The sequence below is a fragment of the Phoca vitulina genome, unplaced genomic scaffold, assembly GCF_004348235.1.
Source record: "Phoca vitulina isolate PV1807 unplaced genomic scaffold, GSC_HSeal_1.0 scaffold52, whole genome shotgun sequence".
Classification (NCBI taxonomy): domain Eukaryota; kingdom Metazoa; phylum Chordata; class Mammalia; order Carnivora; family Phocidae; genus Phoca; species Phoca vitulina.
The window spans coordinates 3,893,885-3,916,749 of record NW_022589755.1 but is presented as its reverse complement, the minus strand read 5'-3'; the positions used below and the strand labels follow the sequence as shown (position 1 = coordinate 3,916,749).

Here is a 22,865-nt window from a genome sequence, read left to right as displayed (position 1 = left end):
TGTATATTATACTGTCCATCATCCATGGAAAATTAGGTATGCATGAGTTCCACCCAATGAAGAAGGGCATCTCCTATCTCTCCGGTATGAATTCTGTGATGTCGAGCAAGGGTTGAGTGTAATTTAAAGGCTTTACCACATTCCTCACATTTCTACGGTTTCTGTCCAGTATGAATTTTGTAATGTTGCCTAAGGATTGATTGTCTGTTAAAGGCCTTGCCACATTCTTTACATTGGTAAGGTCTCTCTCCAGTATGAATTCTGTGATGTCGGGTAAGGGTGCAGCGATGGTTAAAGGCCTTGCCACATTCTTTACATTGGTAAGGTCTCTCTCCAGTATGAATTCTGTGATGTTGAGTAAGTAGTGAGTGCAATGTAAAGGCTTTGCCACATTCTTTACATTTGTAGAGTCTCTCACCAGTGTGGACTCTGTGATGCCGAGTAAGGTTTGAGTGCCCGTTAAAGGCTTTGCCACATTGTTTACATTTGTAGAGTTTCTCGCCAGTATGGATTTGCCTATGTGCATTTAGTGATGAGCAGTCCTTAAAGGTTTTACCACATTCTTCACATCTGTACGGTTTCTCTCTACTATGAATTCTGTGATGTCGATTAAGGGCTGACCGCCTCTTAAAGGCCTTGTCACATTCTTTACATTTGTAAGGTTTCTCTGCACTATGAATTCTGTGATGTCCCGTAAGGGTTGAGCGTAATTTAAAGACTTTGCCACATTCTTTACATTGGTAAGGTTTGTCTGCACTATGAATTCTGTGATGTTTAGTAAGGTTTGAGTGAAACTTAAAGGCTTTGCCACATTCTTTGCATTTGTAAGGCTTCACTCCAGTATGAATTCTCTGATGTTCAGTAAGTGTTGAGTGGTGGTTAAAGGCCTTGTCACATTCTTTACATTTGTAAGGTTTCTCTCCAGTATGAACTTTATAATGTTGAGTAAGGTTTGATTGACTGTTAAAGGCCTTGGCACATTCTTTACATTTGTAAGGTTTCTCTCCAGTGTGAATTCTGTGATGTTCAGTAAGGATTGAGCGAAATCTGAAGGCTTTACCACAGTCGTTACATAGGTAAGGTTTCTCTCCAGTATGAATTCTGTGATGTTTAATAAGGTTTGATTGATGGTTAAAGGCCTTGCCGCATTCTTGACATTTGTAAGGTTTCTCTCCAGTATGAATTCTGTGATGTTGAGTAAGGTGGTGTAGCCTCTTAAAGGCCTTGCCGCATTCTTTACATATGTAAAGTTTCTCTCCGGTATGGATTTGCCTGTGTCTATTTAGTGATGAGCAGTCCTTAAAGCTTTTACCACCTTCTTCACATTTATATGTTTTCTCTCCAATTTGCTGATGTTGAGATAGTGTTGAGTCCAAGTCAAAGGCTTTACCACATTCTTTAAAAATGTACTTTTTCTCTCCAGTAGAGATTGTATTATTTATATTTAGTCCTGATGACTGACTAAACATGGTCTCTGGTTTATTGCATCTGAATGGGTTTTTTCCCTCATGAATTCTCTGATGATCACCAATATTGGAGGACTGGTTAAGAGGTTTCCCACACTGATTATGTTCGTAAGGATTCTCTCCCACACGGATAGTCTCATGTATAGTAAGGTTAGAGCTCTGATAAAAGACTTCCCCACATTTATGACATTCACTATGGTTCTTTGGAAATGGAGTCATCACACGTCTATTAACACTGGAGCACTGGTTAAGTGTTCTCTCAGATTGACTGCATTGAGCAATTCTGTCTCCATTGAAAAGGCTCTGGTAATTCTGTAGGGTTGACTCCTCAGTGAAGCAGCTCTCATACGGATCTGACTTAGCACTTTGTTCTTCATTTCTAAATCTCTGATTATCCGAAATATTTGACTGATAGGTCAATCCAATCCTATCTTCAAAATGGTTCAAATCATTATTTTCAGCATGGGCTAGATAACTTTCCCGATCTTCCAAATTTTCTTTCCACAAACATGTATGTTTGAATATTTGATAGCAGCTTTTTCTTGCAGAATCACAGTGTTTTTCAGAAACAGCTGACTTAAAAAGGGAGGTTGTCCACATAGTTTTATATCCTTCACCATTTGGGGCAGTGAGTTCCTTATTAAAGGCAGGTGTCTCAGTTTGAATATGTCCTTCATGATATCTCTGATGCCCTTCACTCTCCCCATCATTGTCCCAATCTGTCATTAAGTATAAATTCTCAAGGACACTATTTTTGTATGTCCACATTGACACTTCTTGGAAAGAACCTTCTATGGTTGGCTTTGGCAGGAAGCACTGGGTATGTAAAGATATGCCTAAACGATATGAAATAAGAGAAAATCATTTCACTTACTATTTTTAGATAAATACACTGATGACTTCTATTTACATACTTCAAGTCAATCAGAGAATGTCAGAAAGATGGCTGAGAAGGAATCATCAGGACTTCATTTATCCATGGACACGTAACTTTGCACACAACATACTGACCATATATCCTAATAGATAATTCTGTGGTATTGTCATCTTGTAGCACAAATCACTTTCCTACATCTCAAATAATCAGAAGTGTCACATGAGTGCAAAATTAGTAGAAGGAAGGATATTTAAACGTAAAAGTGAAATGAACCAAACAGGATATAGTAAAAATAGGAACATATCAATAATAGGAAGAGTTGGTTGTCAGAAAAGATCAACAAAATTGACAGCCCATGAAATAAATCAAGTAAGAATGAAAGAGAAAGGACCAACTAAAATGAGAAGTGAAGAAGTAAAAGCAGACGTAGTAACTAATACCACAGAAATAAAATTATAAGAGGTGACAATGGATAATCATGTGCCAACAAAGCGATACCAAAAGAAAACAATAAATATCAAAAAAGGTATTACCATCATGAAGAAATAGTAAAAAATCACAACTACTAAGCAGATCGAAAGAGTAATAAAAAAAACTCCCAACAAAGAAAAGTCCTGTGCCCAAACAGACACTTAATGAGAAAGGACTTCAAATCTCCTCAAACATGTCCAAAGAGAAAACATAAGAGAAATTAGCAAAACACTCTCTGTGGTACCAGCATTACCAGGTTATCCAAGCCAGGGGAACACACTACAAGTAAAAAAGGCTACAAACCACTACCTGTGAGGAATATTCATGGAAAGTCCACAATTAAACAGAGCAAACTGAATCAAAAGCACATTTTACCATTTTACCACATATGTTAAGTGGGAAATTGTCCTGGAATTAAGGGTGTTCCAACATATAGAAAGCTATAAATTGAGGACTCCACATTAATAGAATGATGATCAAAAATGACATGACATGATCTCGGGCACCTGTGTGGCTCAGTTGGTTAAGCATCTGCCTTCGGCTCGGGTCCTGATCCCAGGGTCCTGGGATTGAGGCCCTCATCGGGCTCCTTGCTCAGCGGGGAGCCTGCTTCTCCCTCTCCCTCTGCTGCTCCCCCTGCCTGTGCACTTTCTCTCTCAAATAAAATCTTAAAAAAAAAAAAAAAGACATGATATTGAGACAGAACACAAATATGAGCATATTGGACAACATGTTATAAATAAAAACACTAAACAGAGACAGAAGGAAACCCCCTCAACCTAATGAAGGCCATATGCATATGAAAAGCTGAAACCTAACATACTATATAGTAAAAGACTGCAAGCTTCTCAAAGATCAGAAACACTGTAATGAAGTAACTGCGCCACCACCTTTGAACAAAGTACTGGATATTCCAGTCAGAAGAATTAGGCAACAAAAAAATACATAAAAGGAATCCACATTGAAAAAGAAATGGAAAAAATATCTCTGTTCACAGATGACATGATCTATTGAAAACCCTAGAGAATCCTAATTTTAATGTTTTTGCTGTTTTTCTTTTTTGGTCATTGTAAACATTGTTTATTTTTGCTAGTTTTTTCTAATAGACTTTCCATTTTCAATTTTTTTTTTTTTTAGGCTATACATGGTTAAGAAAAAAGTTGGAATAAACAATCTAACTTCCCGCCACAAGGTTCTAGAAAAGGAAGAAACTTAGCTGAAATTTAGTAGAGAAAGGAAGTAACAAAGAAAAATCTGATATAAATAAAATAGCTACCAGAATAAACAATAAAAGAACATTGAAAGTAATACCCATTTTAGCCAAAATAATAAACACAACTATCAATGCTTTAACTACATAAACAATTACATACTAAAGAAATCAGATAATTTAGAAAAAAAAAACAAAACCCAGGTAATAACCTAAGAATACACAGGTTATTAAGACTGAATTAAGAAGCTTGAACCAAAGAAATGGGAAATCTTAGACCAATAACAAGAATGAAAGTTGAATTTGTAATCAAAACTCTCCCAGCACAGAAAAGCCCAAGACCTAGGAATGTTACTACATTTGATGGAGTCACTGAGTTCCCTAAATCAAACCTTGTGCTACAGGGTTCTTCTAGCTCTCTTTTGTTCAGATTCATTATTTTCCTTTATTTAGTCTTCTAGGTCACAAAGTCATTCCTGTTTCTTCCAGCCTGCTGTTTTTGCATCAAGCCTGTTTCCAAACTCGTTTATTGCACTGTTCATCTCTGATTTTTTTAATAATTTATTTTAGAAGAGAAAGAGAGCAAGAACAGGAATGAGCTGCAGAAGGAGACAGGGAATCGCAAGGGTCACCACATTGAGTGCAGAACCTGACTTGAGGCTGGATCGCAGGACCCTGAGATCAAGACATGAGCCAAAACTAAGAGTCTGATGCTTAACTGAGTGGGCCACCCATGTGCCCCAACTTTTTCTTATCTCTTGGTAAGGTTCTCAGAATTCTCTTCTCAACCCTGTGAGTATCCTTATGATTGTTGCCTTAAATTCTCCATCAAGCATGTTACTCATATCTATTTCCTTTATGTCTCTGGCCATGGCCATATCTCATTTCATTTGGGATAGATTTTTTCATCTTTGCATTTTGTCTAAATCTCTGCCTTCATCTGTATGTTAGAAAAGCCAGTGGTCTGCAGAGACTCTCCTTGCCTGCTATGGGCAGTGTTTAGTGCCTGGCCTGAACGTGGCTGGTTTTAACTAGGTGAGCTCTGGCCTGCTTGTCAAAGGTGACCTGACATCAACCCTACCAGAGCTGAGGCCCTACAGAACTCTCTGCTCAGGAGATGTGATGTGGGCAGGGGCCCACCTTACTGAGCCTGAGGCAAGCCTCACTGATAAGGGTAGTCCCATCAGATCACAGGGCAGGTGAGGCTTGGTGGAAGCAAGGCAGACAGCCAGTGTCCTCACTGAGTGGGGCTCTGTGTTTATGCTACAGGGCAGAGAGGGAATGGTGCCATCCATCTCCTGTGTTCTTGGAGACATGTCTCGCTGAATGTTTCCTCTCAGTAAAGTGCTCCTAGACTTGTGAATATTCTCCCCACTGTGTGCCCCAGACATCATTCAGATGACTGTTTAGATGTTGTCTGCCCCCAGGCTGTTTGCCTACCATCCTCCAGGAGCAGCACAGTGTCCTCTTAGCTCTATCCTAGCCAAACCTGCTGATGATTAAAACTCCAGGCTTTAAGACACCCTAATTCCAAGAACTCGTGAAATTCAGCCCCTCTCCCTTTCCAAGCCAATGGCTTTGGGGAAACCTTTCCCTTATGTGTTCCCCTGTGTGCTCCTCTGTCATGCTATTTTCTCTACAACCACAACTCCTTGCCCTCCACAGCGATATACTCCTTTTCTCCCTAAACCATGTCTCCAAACTGTCTGCCATCTTCAATGTTACCTCTTCTCTCCCTTTCTTGGGGAGTTTGTCCTGTCAGTCTTCAGCCCAATCTCTGGGGTATTTAGGATGATCTGATAGTTATCTCGTGGTGTTCAGGGTATGTGATGAGTCTAGGATCCTCCTCCTCCACTGTCATTTCCTTTCCTGGGGAATCCTTATTTTTATAATCCTGTTAAAACTCAAATAGATTTTACAAAGTTGGTACACAAACCCAACACATAAAAATTAGTTTTGTTTCTATATAACAAAGAACAATTTCCAAAAGAGACATAATACATTTAGAGTAACATCTCCCAAAATAAAATGCTTGCAATTTAACATGATGATGGAGGTCTAACCACGGAATGAAAACTATAAAATATTGTGTAGGAATTGAAAGAAGAAATAACTGGAAACATATCCAAGGTCTCACTGGAATACTTATAAATGGAATACAATAAAACTTAAAGTATTTAATGCAATCTCTAACAAAATTCCAATGCCATTTTTGCAAAAAGATTAAAATCCACCCTAACTTTACATGGATGTCACAGGATAACACATACCAGAATCATCTGGGGAAAATGAAGAGCTCACTTCCTGATTTAAGGCATACTACAAGGCACAGGAATCAAAATAATGTCCTACAGACACGAAAACAGGAATAGAATAATGGAAGTGTGTAGGTGAGATAGATGCGTCCTTCTCCAATGTTAATGTGTAGGACCATGAACTGAAAACCTTGTTAAAATTCATATTCTGATTTTGATATTTGGGTGGGGTCTGAGTTTCTACATTTCACACATGTGCAACTGATGTCAAACTTTCAGAATATATGCCCCAAACTGAATTCCAGGCCTGTATCACAGAAGACGAAAAGTTTCAAAGGGTTCTTAAACATGGGGAAGAGGATAAAAGAGGTGAGTCTGGAGGCCTTCCCTCCCTTCACTTTTCATTCTAGCTAACTCCACCCCTGTATGACAAACTTGACCAGTCACTCTTCTCTGGATCTCCTTTTATTTATCCTTCTTCAAGTCACCATGAAAAACATATTCATGGAAATAGCTCCCTCTTTGATAAGTAATTCAAGTACAATCTGCTTCTGGTTGCAAAGCTGGAATTCTTAGCTTGAACCCCACTGATTCCGGTAGTCTTCATAAATATCAAGTTTTCCCTACACTTTTACTAATTCTTGTGCCTTCAAACTACAGGATCTCTTCTGTTTTCAACTCAGGCTTCTGGTAACCCCAACTGAATCTGCCTATACAGAAAAGCCTTCCTGAGACATGTGGCCATTACTACATACATGTTAATGGTGTGAGAGAGAGAGAGCACACTACAGGGAAAACTATTTAAGAAGACAGAAATGACTGTTCTTCCATGTACCTCCTGGGCTTCTCAGCCTATGAGGACCACAGGCTCTTCTGTGTCTTCCTTTCCACTTCCTCACTGTGCTGGGCAAACTCTCCCCTTTCCCATGCCCTCTCCTTTCAACAATGAACTTTTATCTCCAATGTGATACAGATCAATTTGCTTTCCTAAGTCTTTAATTAGTATGAATACATAGGATTAGCTTCATTTGGACAGTAGGTTAGCTTTCTTTATGTGCAACTTCCTAAAAAAGTAGTTTAACCTATATAGGGATATGCACATCGGTATCTATTTTGCTTTCTTTTCTATTAAAGTATACTTGACATACAATGTTAAATTAGTTCAGGTGTACAATATGGGGATTTGACAACTGCATAGGTTCTACTATGCTCACTACAAGTGAGCGACCATCTGTTACCATAAAATGCCATCATTATACCATTGAATGTATCTCCTATGTTGTATCTTTTACCCCCATGACTTATTAATTCTGTAACTAGAAGCCTGTACTTCTCATTCCAATTTCCACATTTTGCCCAACATCCTTCTCCATTCCACACTGGTAACAATCAGGTTATTCATTGTATTTAAGGATCAGTTTCTTTTTTCATTGTTTCTTGCCATTTCTGACACTGTGGATAGACCCAGACTTATATGTGAAATAAGCCAGAAAAAGATAAATTATCACACGTATTCACTTATATGTACAGTCAAAACAACAAAACAAATTAACAAGAGCAGAAACAGACCCAATATCTGTTTTATTTTGAATAAAGTCCATGGATAATCTCAGGAACTATAAAAATTCCAAGATTACACACATTCTATAATGTGACCAGTCGGCCTGTAACAATTTTTCAATCCTGGCAGAAGAAAGGAGGTTCCCAGGTCAAAGTCCAAGGATCTTATGGCTCATGACACAGGAAACATCATAAACTCCTTCATCACACTAATTTCACTTGCCAACTGCCCACCCTCAACTGACACAGGGAGATGCTGCACATGCAGTGGGTTTGTGTCACATCTGTGAGACTCTGAGCATAGAAGAGTACCATTTCCTGATTACATTTATATAAAGTACAAAAATGAGCACAGCAATCTCTTTACCTTACATGACAAAAGAGTACTGAGTTAGGGGGAAAGTTACTAAGGAGCTCAAGGGGAATTTCAGAGGACAATACTCTGTTTCGTGATCTCATTGGCTTACAGAGATGTGAACAAATCCCAACATCTCCATTGGAATAGTAAACATAAATAAACCAAATGTTCCTGGTAACAGTAAACTTTGCTTGAGTATATGCCATTGGAATTATCCTAGAGCTGTAACTAAAACAGGAGGATGAAAATCAAAAAACAAAACAAAAAACAACCCCAGTAGTGAAAACCAATCAAATAACCAGCATGGCAATATAAATAACATATAAAATAATCTTTAACATGAAAGGAATTTTTCACTGTTATTAATAGTGTTATTTTTCAATATCAAAAGTTACATTATTTAAATATTCTATTTCATGGAAAGCAAACATCTGTGTCCATATTCATTCTCACACACACACACACACACACAAATACATGTACGTAGGGAAACATTTTTTTTTTAGGCTGTGAGATATAAAACCATTCATCACAGAGGGATGACCTCATCAAGATAGTGAAAAAGTAGTTCCCACGTCAGTACTTTTGAAAATAAGCTCAACTAGCAACTATTCACATAAGTCATCAATGGATAACTCTCAGTACTCAGGGGTGAGGCTGAAGCATCCCTGGACCATTGAGAACAAGAAGGACAACATTAGAAGGGTAAGAAGAGCAATACCACGTTGGTCACAATGCATCTACCACGGGAATGGCACAGTGCCGCACTATGAGGGTCCAGCAGGAACTACAATTGCTCCACCAATAAAAAGGGAAGACATGGTAGGTATCCAATATTCCCTAAATGGCAAGCCACATACTGGGTAGCCCAGTGAGAGCTCACCTATGGGGATCCCACTGGAAATCTGTGGTGCTGGACCGCTGGGGATCCTATAGACATGGAGAAGGTGGGTAGGGCTTACAGCAACCAGTGCTCAGATCTTAGAACTATTGGACCAGATGGTGTTGCACCTTGTACTTCACACCCAACGAGAGATCCCCAGGAATCTGCCCACTTGCAGAGTGGAGATGGTTAAGGAGATTTGTCAGCAACTGTGCCCGACTTGGGTCTCCAGCCAATAGTTTGAACTAGAGCATGGAGAGCATTCTATGGTTCTGTCTGGGTAGGTATGCAAGTTCGAAGTCACTTACCACTGCTGAGCATAGCCTCCACTCCCACTGCACCCGGAAGCCTGAACAAAGGCCCTGGGCAACCATCCAGCCTATCTTATAGGCCTATGGGGACAGCGCCAAGCCAGCAGCATTGTCCATGTGTTGATCATAACCTCTCTCTGCATGAGCAGGGAGCTTGAACAGTGAATCTGGGCAGTCTCAGGCCTAGCCGATGGTACTGGCCAGCAAAAGAGAATGGCCTTCATCCTGCCAAAGTCTGAATATCCCCCTGGCCCTACCTAACCACGGAATTGCCAGCATACATTAGGAAACCACTCAGGGTACCACAATTGTCAGTGGACTTATGTCTGGCCCTCTGTGATCATAGAGAATAAGTTTACATCTGAAACGATTGCAAATGTTTTAAACTAGAAGCTGCTATGGTCCCTGGGATACCTCTAGAAGGAATGACAAACATTGGGTACACTGAGATGACTGAGAATAAAACCTCTCAAACTTGCCTTCATGCCATTTCAGTAAAGGAAGAGGTACAGACACAAGAGTGAGAAATTCTGCAGGATTCCAATTAAACGGGACCAGATCCTTCCAATTTTCGAATACATACAGGATTTCAGTTGTTTTCCAAGGTTCAATATTCACATTCAAATAGAGGATTCAGGGGCACCTGGGTGGCTCAGTCTTAGGCGTCTGCCTTCAGCTCAGGTCATGATCCCAGGGTCCTGGGATCGAGCCCCGCATCGGGCTCCCTGCTCGCGGGAAGCCTGCTTCTCCAGCTCCCACTTCCCCTGCTTGTGTTCCCTCTCCCGCTGTGTGTCTCTCTGTCAAATAAATAAATAAAATCTCGAAAAAAAAAAAAAAAATAGGGCACCTGAGTGGCTCAGTTGGCTGGGTGACTGCCTTAGGCTCAGGTCATGATCCCGGAGTCCCGGGATCGAGTCCCGCATCGGGCTCCCTGCTCAGCAGGGAGTCTGCTCCTCCCTCTGACCCTACCCCATCTTGTGCTCTCTCTCACGCTCTCTCTCAAATAAATTATTTAAAAAAAAATAGTCACTGAAGTCTTGACACCTTCGTTTGCATAGTATGTAGAACATATGTCCCACGATTACTGACGCTTTAGCTAATGTGATGTATTTAATGTTCTTGATTCTATGTGTTAGTGCTAATACTATTGTCCTTTTACTGACAGGATTTAGATAAAAGAAAATTTAGTGAGCCTCTAAATATTGGTAGAGTCAGGGTTTCAACCTGGATACCCTGCCCATCAACATGGGGCAGCCAGGTCAAATGCTCTTCCAGAAGGTGACCTGTGCTTGGATTCTCTTTCCTCTTTGACACTCAATGGTTCACCCAGAAGACCTCACACAACACGAACTGAGACTTCAAAGTCGAATTCCAGCCAGAACCACACATAATACAGCCTGAGTGGCTTTCTGGTTGACTACTAAAAACCAGACACAGAGGTCGGGTGCCCAAGGTAAAAACACAGGAAAGGTCCAACACACAGGAATCCACTTTCACACCTAGAGAATCAAGACTACACACCTGTGTATCTGACTACCTTTTCAAAAGACTAATATCCTTCCTGAAGAACACAACTATAAATGTGTCCCCAGACATGGGATCTCAATGTCTATTCCCTAGACAGGCACCTGGGATTGGGTAAGAAAGGAAAGCTGGGGGGGCTGTTCCTCAGAACTATTGACTTAGTTATGTGAGGATAAGCACAGCAATCCAAGACTCACATGTGCTCCTTTTGATTAGAACCCAGGCTGTATTTGACAATCTCTAAAGGAACTAAGGCACAGGTCAATCCTGAGTTATCCATAGATCACTCTTAGAAACCCTCTCTGGGGCACCTGGGGGGCTCAGTCGTTAAGCATCTGCCTTCGGCTCAGGTCATGGTCCCAGGGTCCTGGGATCGAGCCCCGCATCAGGCTCCTCGCTCCACGGGAAGCCTGCTTCTCCCTCTCCCACCCCCCCGCTTGTGTTCCCTCTCCCGCTGTGTCTCCCTCTGTCAAATAAATAAATAAAATCTTAAAAAAAAAAAAAAAAAGAAAAGAAACCCTATCTGCTTGTGATCTCGTTACACTGTTGTGACACTCAAACACGGCATACACAACACCCATTTCCAATATTCATAAATCAATCTGACTCCAACATAGTCTGTCTTGGCTTCCTCCTCGCCCATCTCTCTCCTCTCTACGCTCCTTCAACTTGCTGAGATCACCCAATATCCTTCAGTTCACATTCTTGAATGAAAGCAATCCAAATTTAAGTGGGTTGGAACGCAGATACCTGGGTAGCTCAACTGGTTAAGAGGCCACGCTTGGTTTCAGCTCAGATCATGATCTCGGGGCCCTGGGGTTAAGCCTGGCATCAGGGCCTCCACTCAGTGGGGAGTCTGCTTCAGGATTTTCTTTCTCTCTGCCCCTCCATGTACTGACTGGCCCTCTCTAAAATAATTAAGTCTTAAAAGAAAATAATAAAGTGGGGCTCCTAGGTGTTCAGTAGGTTAAGCTTCCAACTCTTTGTTTGGGTTCAGGTCATGATCTTAGAGTCCTGAGATGGAACCCTGCATCAGACTCTGAGCTCAGTGGGGAGTAAGCTTGAGATTCTCTCCCTCTCCGTCTGCCCCTTCCCTGCCTTTCCCTTGAGCTCCCTTTAAAATAAATAAATCTTTAAAAAAAAAATGAATTGGAACTTATTTAAATAGTTTTTTTCAAATAAGAAATGCATATAAGGGGGCGCCTGGGTGACTCAGTTGCTAAGCATCTGCCTTTGGCTCAGGTCATGATCCCAGTATCCCGGGATCGAGCCCCACATCGGGCTCCATGCTCGGTGGGAAGCCTGCTTCTCCCTCTCCCACTCCTGCTTGTGTTCCTTCTCTCGCTGTCTCTGTCAAATAAATAAAATTTAAAAAAAAAGAAGAAATGCATATAAGACATGTTATATATTATAAAGAGATTGAATATAGCATTCTCACTATAAATCTGTATTTGATGATTTTTACTCTAAGACCATTAATAATTACAGGCTTAAGCAGGTCTTCATCAAAACTCCATTTTCATGTAGCATAAAATCCCTTTGTGTTTGGGTTAAGGATACTCTGAATTTTAGGGCCTTTTTGAAACAGCCAGTTTCAGAGCAAACTCTGACTGCCTTTGTGCCAGGTGCTATGAAAGAGTTCAAAGAACAAAAGATGTTCACAACATCTTCTATGCCCACCTGTGCTACAGTTCCGTATTTCTACTTAGATTGGCTCCTATGACAGAGTTCTCTGGTCAATGGTATGGAGGGAGTAGTGCCTTGGGGAGGATGGTCTTCTCTGAATGAAAACAGAAGTGACCCAAATCAAATTCCCTAAGTCCTATCAGATTTAGACTGTCTCCTCTGCTGCAAGGAACATAGATTGATGCCTGGTGGTGGGGCAGGTATCTTGGGGCCCGAGTGAGCGAGTATAATCACAATGCCTGGGGGTGGACAATACAGAGAAGAAATGGAGAAATCAGAGTATATCCTACAGTGTCTAACCTATTTTATAACACCTGAGTGTCTACCAACTCACTATGTACATAACTGAAAATATACATCTTTTTTTCTATATGTACACATCAGCCTTTCCAGTATATAGCTGACCACAAAATAAAGGGTACTGAAAAGTGAATTATTATCCTTCAGTTGAGCCAATGTTAAATATCAGTGTAATATACTACCCAACTTAATTTTACCGGTTTCTACAACTCATGAAAATTCTCTTTCCTCTCAGGTCAGGAGGGGTGTAGGGACTGCATGGGCTGTGAAACAACATAGGGACAGTTGCCCAAAACTTGGGTAGGCTGTTTGAAGCACAGATGGTCACCGCACATGCTTCGCAACTCATCAGTGCCTTGCACACAGTTCATAGCACAGAACTGGACTCATCACGGGGCTGAGTGGAAGTGGGGGGGGGGGTCCCTCCCTGACAACCTCAGGTCAGCATCCTTGGAAGGTCACCCATCTATACTGGATCAGACCTATATTGGGGTTATATACTTGGGATACCAGTGCTTTGTGGAACCACAACACACACCTGGCTGGTTCTGACTAGTAATGTCCAACAGCGTTCTTCATCTTCAAGAGCTACTCTGTCATGTGACATCTTAACACTTATGCCTGCTATGCATTCATTCAATGTTTACACCATCCAGTACTCCCTTCTCCGTCCACTCCACGCCATCTAGTCCTGGAAAAGTGTAGTTCTGTCATCCAACAGCACTGGTCCTCAGGACCACCAAGGAATTCATTAAATCCTGAGAAAAGGATCAGACCTCCCTGAATCCCAGAAAACCATCTCATTTCCCCAAGTCCCCATCTCTGTCACATTTGCTCATCACAAGTAGCTTCCTAAGACTTTGCAGTGACCAAAGGGAGCTCCATACCAGAACATTCCCCACATTTCAAGAGTTCTCCATATTTGCTTTTAGTAGGACTTATCTTCCTCTCGAACTGTGTCATCATGTTTTATGTGTCCTCATAACTCTCAGTGCCAAGTGCCAAAATTAAGCCTGTGGCAAACTGATGGCGTTTTCCTGTTCTTCAGTTGGGGACAACATAGTATTTAAATCTCAGATAGGGCCTCAAATGTTCCTGTACCAACCATTTACCTTTGAATTGGAAAATTCCAAAGTTACTCCTAAGTACAATGGCCTGGGTGCCTTAGGTGGTGGGAGCGAGCAGTGACAATGGGGTCTCCGTAACACAAGAAAGAAGGACAGAGGTGATGCCTACATCACTGGAATGGAGATGAGGAGACAGAAGAACTGGAGAGGATTTGGAAAAAAAAAATAAAACAAAACTTATCTTTCTAGATTCAGTCAGTAGTGCAGCCTTGGACAGGGGTCCTCTCCCCACATGAAAAATTCATGCCAATACTTCAGCCTAGATGTGTTCACCTCTTACCTTGGGCTGCTTCATCATTCTGAATAGAAGATTGTTTTCTTCCTAAGCTAGAACATCTACTCAGCACCCAGCCCTGTCCCATGCTTAGTCCCTTCAAATAAATGTAAAACAACCTATGACTCATGAAGTCTCCACGTTTTCACCTAATCAAACTTATAGTAAAGTGAGGAACTTGGATGTCACTTCCAAGATGGGAAAATAACGTAACTAAAGAAATCTTACTGAGTGTCCTCCCATCAAGAAGGAGTAAATACAATCAATTGAACTACATGGAATTTAATATGCTTACTGTAGAATTACTCCCATATTCAAATCAATTTTTGAACACGTCATTTCGTGCACACTATTCTTAAAATCCCTGAACAAGGCATATAAGCAATAGGTCCTGAATATTGGAACAAGGGAAACACTAGATCCTACATGAGTAATAGGCAGGTAGACAGGACAGGATTTGCATGGGGAGATCCTCACACCAAGATAGAGGGTGTATTTAGGAGAAATAAATTCTATACACTGTAGAGAAAATTATTCCCACTAAATAATCTATAACATTTCCCTTTGCTAGGAAATCATAAATTTGAAATTTGCAAATTATCTCTCTTGATCCCATATTCCCTTTCCTTCTGAAGATATAAATACACATACACATAAATACATAAGCACACTCATACTCCTTCCTAGTTATTTCTGTTACTCCAAAATCTATCTTTAGCTTAATGTAATATATTCCTTTCTGTACATATCTAAACCATAAAACTGTGTTCTGTATGCTAAAAAAAAAAAAAAGAAAGAAACCCCAAAAACAAAACAAACAAAAAAAACAGGAGGAAAGAAAAATCTAGGGTAAAATTTCATAGTGATTAAGAATTCTGTAGATATGGCTTCTAATTATATTTGTAGTGACTTTGTTCAATTAGTAGTAGTTAGGCAGAACACCTGGGTATTAGATGGTGAGCCATGGTTCAACAAAAGGAAACAAAAAAATTGAAATAAAGTTTACTACTCATAGATCCTGGAGGATGTACCCAATATGCCTTGAGGGACAACATGAAGAGGTCAAGACTGAATGCAGGCAGAGAGTGTGGCAGGAACTGGGGTAGATGTCTTTTTAGGGTTCCTGGTAGGAGTGCTTTTCACTTTCTGGGCCAAGTCTAGAATGCACAATTCAAACCAGAACGAGTGGATGAGGATGGTCAACACTGCAGGGGTCTTCTCTAAGGGATGCTCATGATAAATATACTGGGATCAGACACTTTCAAAGAGGCTACTGGGGAAGTCAGATCAGGAAATTACCTTTGCTTGTGACTATAGGGGCTGTTATCTAGTGTATTTGCTAATGGGTGGAGCTACAGTTATTTCAAATTCCCTGCAGGCAGTCTGGTTATAGAAACTGGATTCCAAGTCAGTAGTATCACCCATTTGTTACCCACAGTATCCATACTACTACTCTATCATCATCATTAAAAGCACCCTAATGTCCCAGCAGTTTCAAAAAGAAAAGATATAATACCGAATCTTGGGGGAAAATTAATCACAAATAATTCAAGGTTTAGGGCCACTGGGAAGAAAAATTATTAGTGATATCATCCCACTGCTTTAACAAGTACAAGTGACTCTTGAATAATGCAGGGGTTCGGTGTACCCACCACCCATGCAGTTGAAAACCCATGTGTAGGGGCGCTTGGGTGGCTCAGTCATTAAGCGTCTGCCTTCAGCTCAGGTCATCATCCCAGGGTCCTGGGATCAAGTCCTGCATCGGGCTCCCTGCTCCGCGGGAAGCCTGCTTCTCCCTCTCCCACTCCCCATGCTTGTGTTCCCTCTCTCACTGTGTCTCTGTCAAATAAATAAAATCTTAAAAAAAAAAAACAAACCCATGTGTAACTTCCATTCTCCAACGGTTAATTTTAATAGACTGTTGAAAAGAAACCTTACCTATAGCAGTCACTTAACCTATATTTTATGTTACCTATGTTATATATGGTATTCCTACAGTAAAGGAAGCTCCAGAAAAGGAAATGTTAAGGAAATCAAGAGGAAGAGAAATACAGTTATAGTACTGTACTATAAATAAATCTGACTATAAGGGAACCCACACAGTTAAACATGTTGCTCAAGGGTCAAGTGTACTTTGTGTTACTGTCTGTTTACCTGCAATCTTGATGAAATTGGGGCAGGCTAAGGTTGGTGCAGGATCACTGTTTATTACACATCAGTGTTAACACATTAAAATCCATTTAGTGTTATTAATTCAAATACATAAAGTTGAAACACTCTAAACAAACCACTGCAAAATCACTGTATGATCATTGGTCAAAATATCATGACAGTCACTCAAGGAAGGACCATTCTTGTTCTTCTGATACAATGACCTGTGAGTTGTAGTTTCCATGCTTTTCCAACTGAGGGTCTTCATTGAGTAAATGTGGATTTACAATGATTTTACACCCTTTTACGGAAGAGTCAGCTATACTTTTCTCAGTTATCTGTGAAATTTTTATTATTTTAACTGCGTAACTAATATTCTTGACTTGTAACAATTCCTATTGTGAAGATGCATCCAGCCTTTTTTTTTTTTTTAAGATTTACTTATTTGACAGAGAGAGAGAGCACAAGTAGGCAGATCAAAGGCAGAGGGAGAAGCAGACTCCCCGCTGAGCAGAGAGCCTGATGTGGGGCTCGATCCCAGGACCCTGGGATCATGACCTGAGCCGAAGGCAGATGCTTAACCAACTGAGCCACCCAGGCACCCCCATCCAACTTTTAATAAACCACCACTGTATCCTCCTTAAAACCCAACTGGCAAACTATTTAAAATTCAGAATGTGGGGCGCCTGGGTGGCTCAGTCGTTGGGCGTCTGCCTTCGGCTCAGGTCATGATCCCGGGGTCCTGGGATCGAGCCCCATATCGGGGTCCCTGCTCAGCGGGAAGCCTGCTTCTCCTTCTCCCACTCTCCCTGCTTGTGTTCCCTCTCTCGCTGTGTCTTTCTCTGTCAAATAAATAAATAAGATCTTAAAAAAAATACTCTGATTTTGAATTATGTCTGAAAAGTGGTATTGACTTACTGCTTTCTGCTGCCAATTTTTTGGTGTTAGATTTGCCTTTCCATTACACAGTTTGCCAATTATAAAGGATAAAAATCATTAAAGACAAATAACTTTTTTTTCTGAAGTGTGTATTAAAACCAAAAGTCTTGCATTAATTTTACATTTCTAGGGTTTCTATACGGTATGCTTCGTCTGATGTTCACTAAGGGTGCAGCTCCAGGACTTTGCCACCATTCTGGACAATTGTAAGCTATCTCCACAGGATGTATTATCTCAGGTTGAATAGTTTTGATTATGAATTAAATACCCTGCCTCATTCTTTACATTTAAGGGCTTCTCTCTACTATGCATCTGCTGTTCACAAAGTTGGTAGTTCCGCTTAAAGGCTTTGTCACATTTTACATTTGTCAGCCTTCTCCCCACTGTATCTGACCTTAGCTTGGTAAGTTTCGAGTGGTAGTTGAAGGCTTTGCCACATTTTATACACTTGTAAGGTTTCTTCCTATTATAGAATCTCTGCTGTTGAGGTTTTGAATATAAGTGAAAAGCTATGCCGCAATTACTACATTTCTAAGTCCTCTCTCCAGTGAGGATAAAATGATGTACAATGAGATTTGAGCTTTCATAAGTCTTTCCCACATTTATTATTTTGATATTGGTTCTCTGAAGACTAAGTTCTCTGAGGATTACTGGGATTTGACCCTTGGTTAACTTTTTTCCTAGATCCATTGCATTGGTAAGTTCTGTCTCCATTATAAATACCTCTGTAATTATGAAAGATAGAGTCCTCGGTAAAGATCTTCCTAAGTTCACAACACATGAAAACTTGCTCCAAGTTAAGTATTATGTGATAACTATTGAACGGTAATGTTTCAATAAAGGCCCTCCTGTGTTTATCAAAATTAGAGACTTTGGAACAAGGAGGGATTATGTGTTGGTGGGAGAACAATGAACCTTCTGAAAAAGGACTTCTCCAATCAATCACATTTAGAATTTTTATCTTCACGTTTAAATATCTAACTTTCAGAAATGTTTCCGTGAATGATTAATACAATCTTACATTTGAAATGCTTTGAAGGATTACTTTCAGCATGGACTAGGTGACTTTCCAAACTTCAAAAGGTCCTTTCAGAATATATATATATATTTTTTTTTAATGGATTTGGGCCCTTGGGATGAATGACATTGTTCTGCAAATATAACTGACTTAAGGTGGGGTTTCCCCCCAAATGTTTTATATCTTTGCTCTCTTCTGGCAGTAGGATTTAATTACGGTTAATTGTCCCAGTCTGGTTATATACATCATAGCATCCTTCTTGCCCTTCACTAGCCCCATCCCCTTCCCAGTCATTCATTAAGTATAAATACTCAGGTCCACTGCTGCCACATCTTCCCCTATCACTCTATGCAGTCAATCTTCTTTGCTGGTCTTTGCCAACAAGCTTGGGGTGTTAAAGAAAGACACCATGAACAGATGAAAAATAAGACATCCCACTTACTACATTCACATGCATACCAAATTAATACCCATCCTAGGACAGCAACAGAATGGAGAAATAGGAGCCACCAGGACTTTGCTCCTCCATGGAGACAAAAATGGACCAAATTACCTTTTAGAATGTTCCAGAAGCCAGTTAGGAGAACACAGCATCTCCAGACAATACAAATGAACAAGAGGCACATCGGAGACAGCGAGCATTTGTGACACTTTCTCACAACAGCTGCTCACCCTCTGACACTCCATGGCAACACTGTGAGTAAATCCTACCTCTCCTCAAAAGAGAAACAAATGAGTGACCTGAATATTGAATGATCTGGCTTCTCTCACCTGCCTGACATGGGACACAGAGGGAATGAGAGCACCCTCTGGATGCAGTGTGCTGGCTGCTCAGACAAATGGTGAGCCTTTGTTCAAACAATGAAGAGACTCCAGAGCTGAAGACAGAGAGGAAGGTATCATGCGTTCTAAAGTAGTAACTCCACTTTCTTAAACTGGGAAATTACAAAAACGCAGACATGATAAACGCCCAGAACATGTGTGACAGGCTTCTCAAATGCATTTCCATCCAAGGAGAGCTACTCGAACCACAGTTTAAGGTCGATCTTCCACCTTTACATTTAAACCTCACCTCTGTCACCTGCCTCGTTCATTCCCACCTACCTGGATGGAAGGTTACTGTCTCCTTTCTCTTCACATCCCAGAACTGCTCCTGCTCCAAAAAGATGATCAGGTCTGGCTTTGACACAATGAGACCTGTTTATTAGACAGAAAGAAAATGAATACTGCTGGGGATTCAACTTTCAATCATGATTGTGCTCAGTAGAGAAGACATTGTAGAATTCTAGAAAATAATTTCCCAAATGTTGTTGCCAAATAGCCCCTTTAGAACACGAAGAACGGATTTCCAATATTCACATTCTGACCTCCACTTCCAAGTAGTAGACACAATAATAAGGAGTGGATATCTAAGCTTAGCTTAAGATGTGGGCAATACCGGGGCACCTGAGTGGCTCAGTTGGTTAAGGTGACTTCAGCTCAGGTCATGATCCCGGAGTCCCAGGATTCAGCCCTGCATCCGGCTCCCTTGTAAGTGGGGAGTATGCTTCTCCTTCTGCCCCTCACCCCACTCATGCTCTCTCTCAAATAATTAAAATCTTAAAAAATAACAAAAAAAAAATGTGGGCAGTACCATTTTTATGCCACTCACTGTTTAGAATTGCCAGTAATCTACAGAAGTGATGTTACCTTAAGGAAGGGGAAGCTAAAGCTGAAAAGGAAACATCATGAACATTTTTCTCTACATCTACAAACCCCTCATTTGGGCGCCTGGGTGGCTCAGTTGGTTAAGCGACTGCCTTCGGCTCAGGTCATGATCCTGGAGTCCCTGGATCGAGTCCCGCATCGGGCTCCCTGCACGGCAGGGAGTCTGCTTCTCCCTCTGACCCTCTCCCCTCTCATGTGCTTGCTCTCTCTCATTCTCTCTCTCTCAAATAAATAAATAAAAAATCCTTAAAAAAAAAAAAAAAAAACAAAAACCCTCATTTCCCTTGCGGCCTAGATCTGAATTCCAGTCATTCACGGAGGAATCTTCCAAGAGACAGTCTTCACAGGAAGGAAGAAAACCCTGAGTGTGGTTTGGGAAATCTGGAAGGAGTCATCCTCACCCAGGAAGAGGAGGTGTCCGTAGTTCTCTAACATCACATCCCTGTACAATTCCCGCTGAGTGTGGTTCAGGCATCCCCACTCCTCCTGGGAGAATTCTATGGCCACATCCCTGAATGTCAGCAGTCCCTGCAATAAATACCACAGTGACCAAGTGGCCATTGGCAGAGTTCACAATGGTTCCTAAGATGAAAGAGGGAGTTAATGTCACCAGCTAGACCCAAGACCTGACTTTCCCTGCTCTGTGACATGAGTGTGGAATAAAAGAAAGACCTATGGGACAGAGAGCTGACTGACTGAGAACCTCCACTCCCAGAAGTTAAATATATCAACTACACCAAGGTGAGAGCCCTCATTGTCCAGTGGAAATTGATGGGATGTGGGATAGGAGCCAATGGTCAAGAAAGAATTTTTTTTTAAGATTTTATCCATTCATTTGACAGCAAGAGAGGGAACACAAGCAGGGGGAGTGGGAGAGAGAGAAGCAGGCTTCCTGCTGAGCAGGGAGCCCGATGCGGGGCTCGATCCCAGGGCCCTGGGACCATGACCTGAGCCGAAGGCAGACAGTTAACGAGACTGAGCCACCCAGGCGCCCCAAGGAAGAATTCTTGAGACGTTTTTGATGTGAAATGCTGGGGTTCAGGAGTGAATGATGAAGAATTATTGAGATGTCTTTGGTACAAAAAAATGTGGTCTTACTGAAGCACAGGCACAGGACCCATGGGTCAAAAGAGCTGCACTGGGGTTGTGAGCAGTAATTTATCCTATACTTACAAATGGTGAGTGGGTAAGCAATAGCAGCAACCTCTAAGGAATCTGAAAGCAAAGTTTCCAGGACCTTGAGGGCCTCACTGGTGTGATAAGGTCACTTAACTATGGTCGAGTAAAAAACCTTAGTTGTAAGACCCTTCAGATATGTATCAGTGGGTGCTGTGCATAGAGGATGATGGCCAACATATTTGGGGGGAAAGATAAAAGAAGATTCCAAGGGCATTTTTTTATGTTAAAGAGGACTTAACAGAATCCCAGAGCTCTGGTTATTGTCAAGCTAAGAAGGTTGCTTTTCCCCTCTAATAAAACATTAAGACAGTTGTGAATTCCATGAAGAATGTCATACTCTGTCTGTCTCAAGTATTTATCAATGGGCTGCAAGTTGAGGGAAATTTACTTTTATCCACACTTCTTTTGACTTTGTTCTCTTCCTCAGAAACCAGAAGCAAGGGCACTTGGTTAAGTATCTGCCTTCAGCTCAGGTCCTGTTTCCAGGGTCCTGGGATGGAGCCCCATATTGTGCTCCCCACTCAGTGGGGAGTCTACTTCTCCCTGTCCCCCTCCACCACCACTCATGTGCCCTCTCTAAAAATAAATCTTAAAAAAAAAAAAAAACTACAAGAGTAGCTCAGAACAAAGAAGTTTCCAGTTGAACTGTGATGGTCTCTGCATATTGCTGAGTACATTCAAGTTCCTTACAAATGACTAAGAGGGGAAATATGAACATTGCAGGGGAGGAATCTGACAAAGAGCACCAAGACAATAAAAGCAGTTAGCATCAGTTGTATGGAAACAAACTGTTATCAGTGCCTAAGGCACATCAAGGACACACCATCACTGGTGTTTCCTTGTTGTCTGAAAACAGGAATTCAGAATATAAATCTAATTATGAAAATACAGTGGATATATATACAGTTCAATCACCTATAGTTTCTATAGAGGCTGCTTTTAGGCAAGAGCCCACAGTGACCCCTTGGCTGAACAGAGACTGGCCCAACAGATGACCCACCTCAAAATAGCCATAGGCCCATTAACCAACGGGCTACCGACAACCAGGTTCAGTGACCAGAAAAGGGAAGGGAAAATTCCATAAATCCCCATAACTTCTCACCTTCCTGCTTTTAAAAGAGCCCCCATCCCACCCACTGCTCCTTGCAGACCGCCGCTCCTCGGCTGTCCTGCCTGGTGCTCTCTCGCAGTGTATTCAGGAAACTTCTAACAACGTGGTTCTGCCTCAGGTGAATTCTTTTCAATTCCCACTTGACTTCCACCCAATCATGGACCCACGTTTGGGGTCCCCATCTGACTGGCAGAGACACCACATTTAGACACCAGTTTCCATGTCCTGTAATAGCCAGTATATTTTATTTAAAGATTTATTTATATTTTAGTGCAGGGGAGGGGTAGAGGGAGAGGGAGAGAATCTCAAGCTGACTCCCCTCTGAGCATGGAGCCAAAGGAAGAGCTCCATTCTAGGACTGAGACCATGACCTGAGCTGAAATCAACAGTCTTGAGGCTTCCTCAACTGAGCCCCCCAGCTCCCCCTCTAGGGTTATTTTAAATACAATATCTGTTTC

The 22,865-nt window shown here is 41.3% G+C and overlaps 1 protein-coding gene across 1 annotated transcript in view; it reads right to left on the bottom strand.

Annotated features, from left to right (window-relative positions):
- Positions 1 to 39: 39 nt before the first annotated feature.
- The window catches only part of LOC116622187 (zinc finger protein 345-like), a 23,788-nt gene continuing 962 nt past the window's right edge, over positions 40 to 22,865 (bottom strand). The window contains exons 2-4 of the mRNA XM_032388449.1: positions 20,519 to 20,645; positions 19,515 to 19,607; positions 40 to 2,302 (exon numbers count right to left, since the gene is read on the bottom strand). Of these exons, the coding sequence (XP_032244340.1) occupies positions 153 to 2,302; positions 19,515 to 19,607; positions 20,519 to 20,645 (2,370 nt within the window). The 3' untranslated portion in view covers positions 40 to 152. The remainder of the gene's footprint in view (positions 2,303 to 19,514; positions 19,608 to 20,518; positions 20,646 to 22,865) is intronic.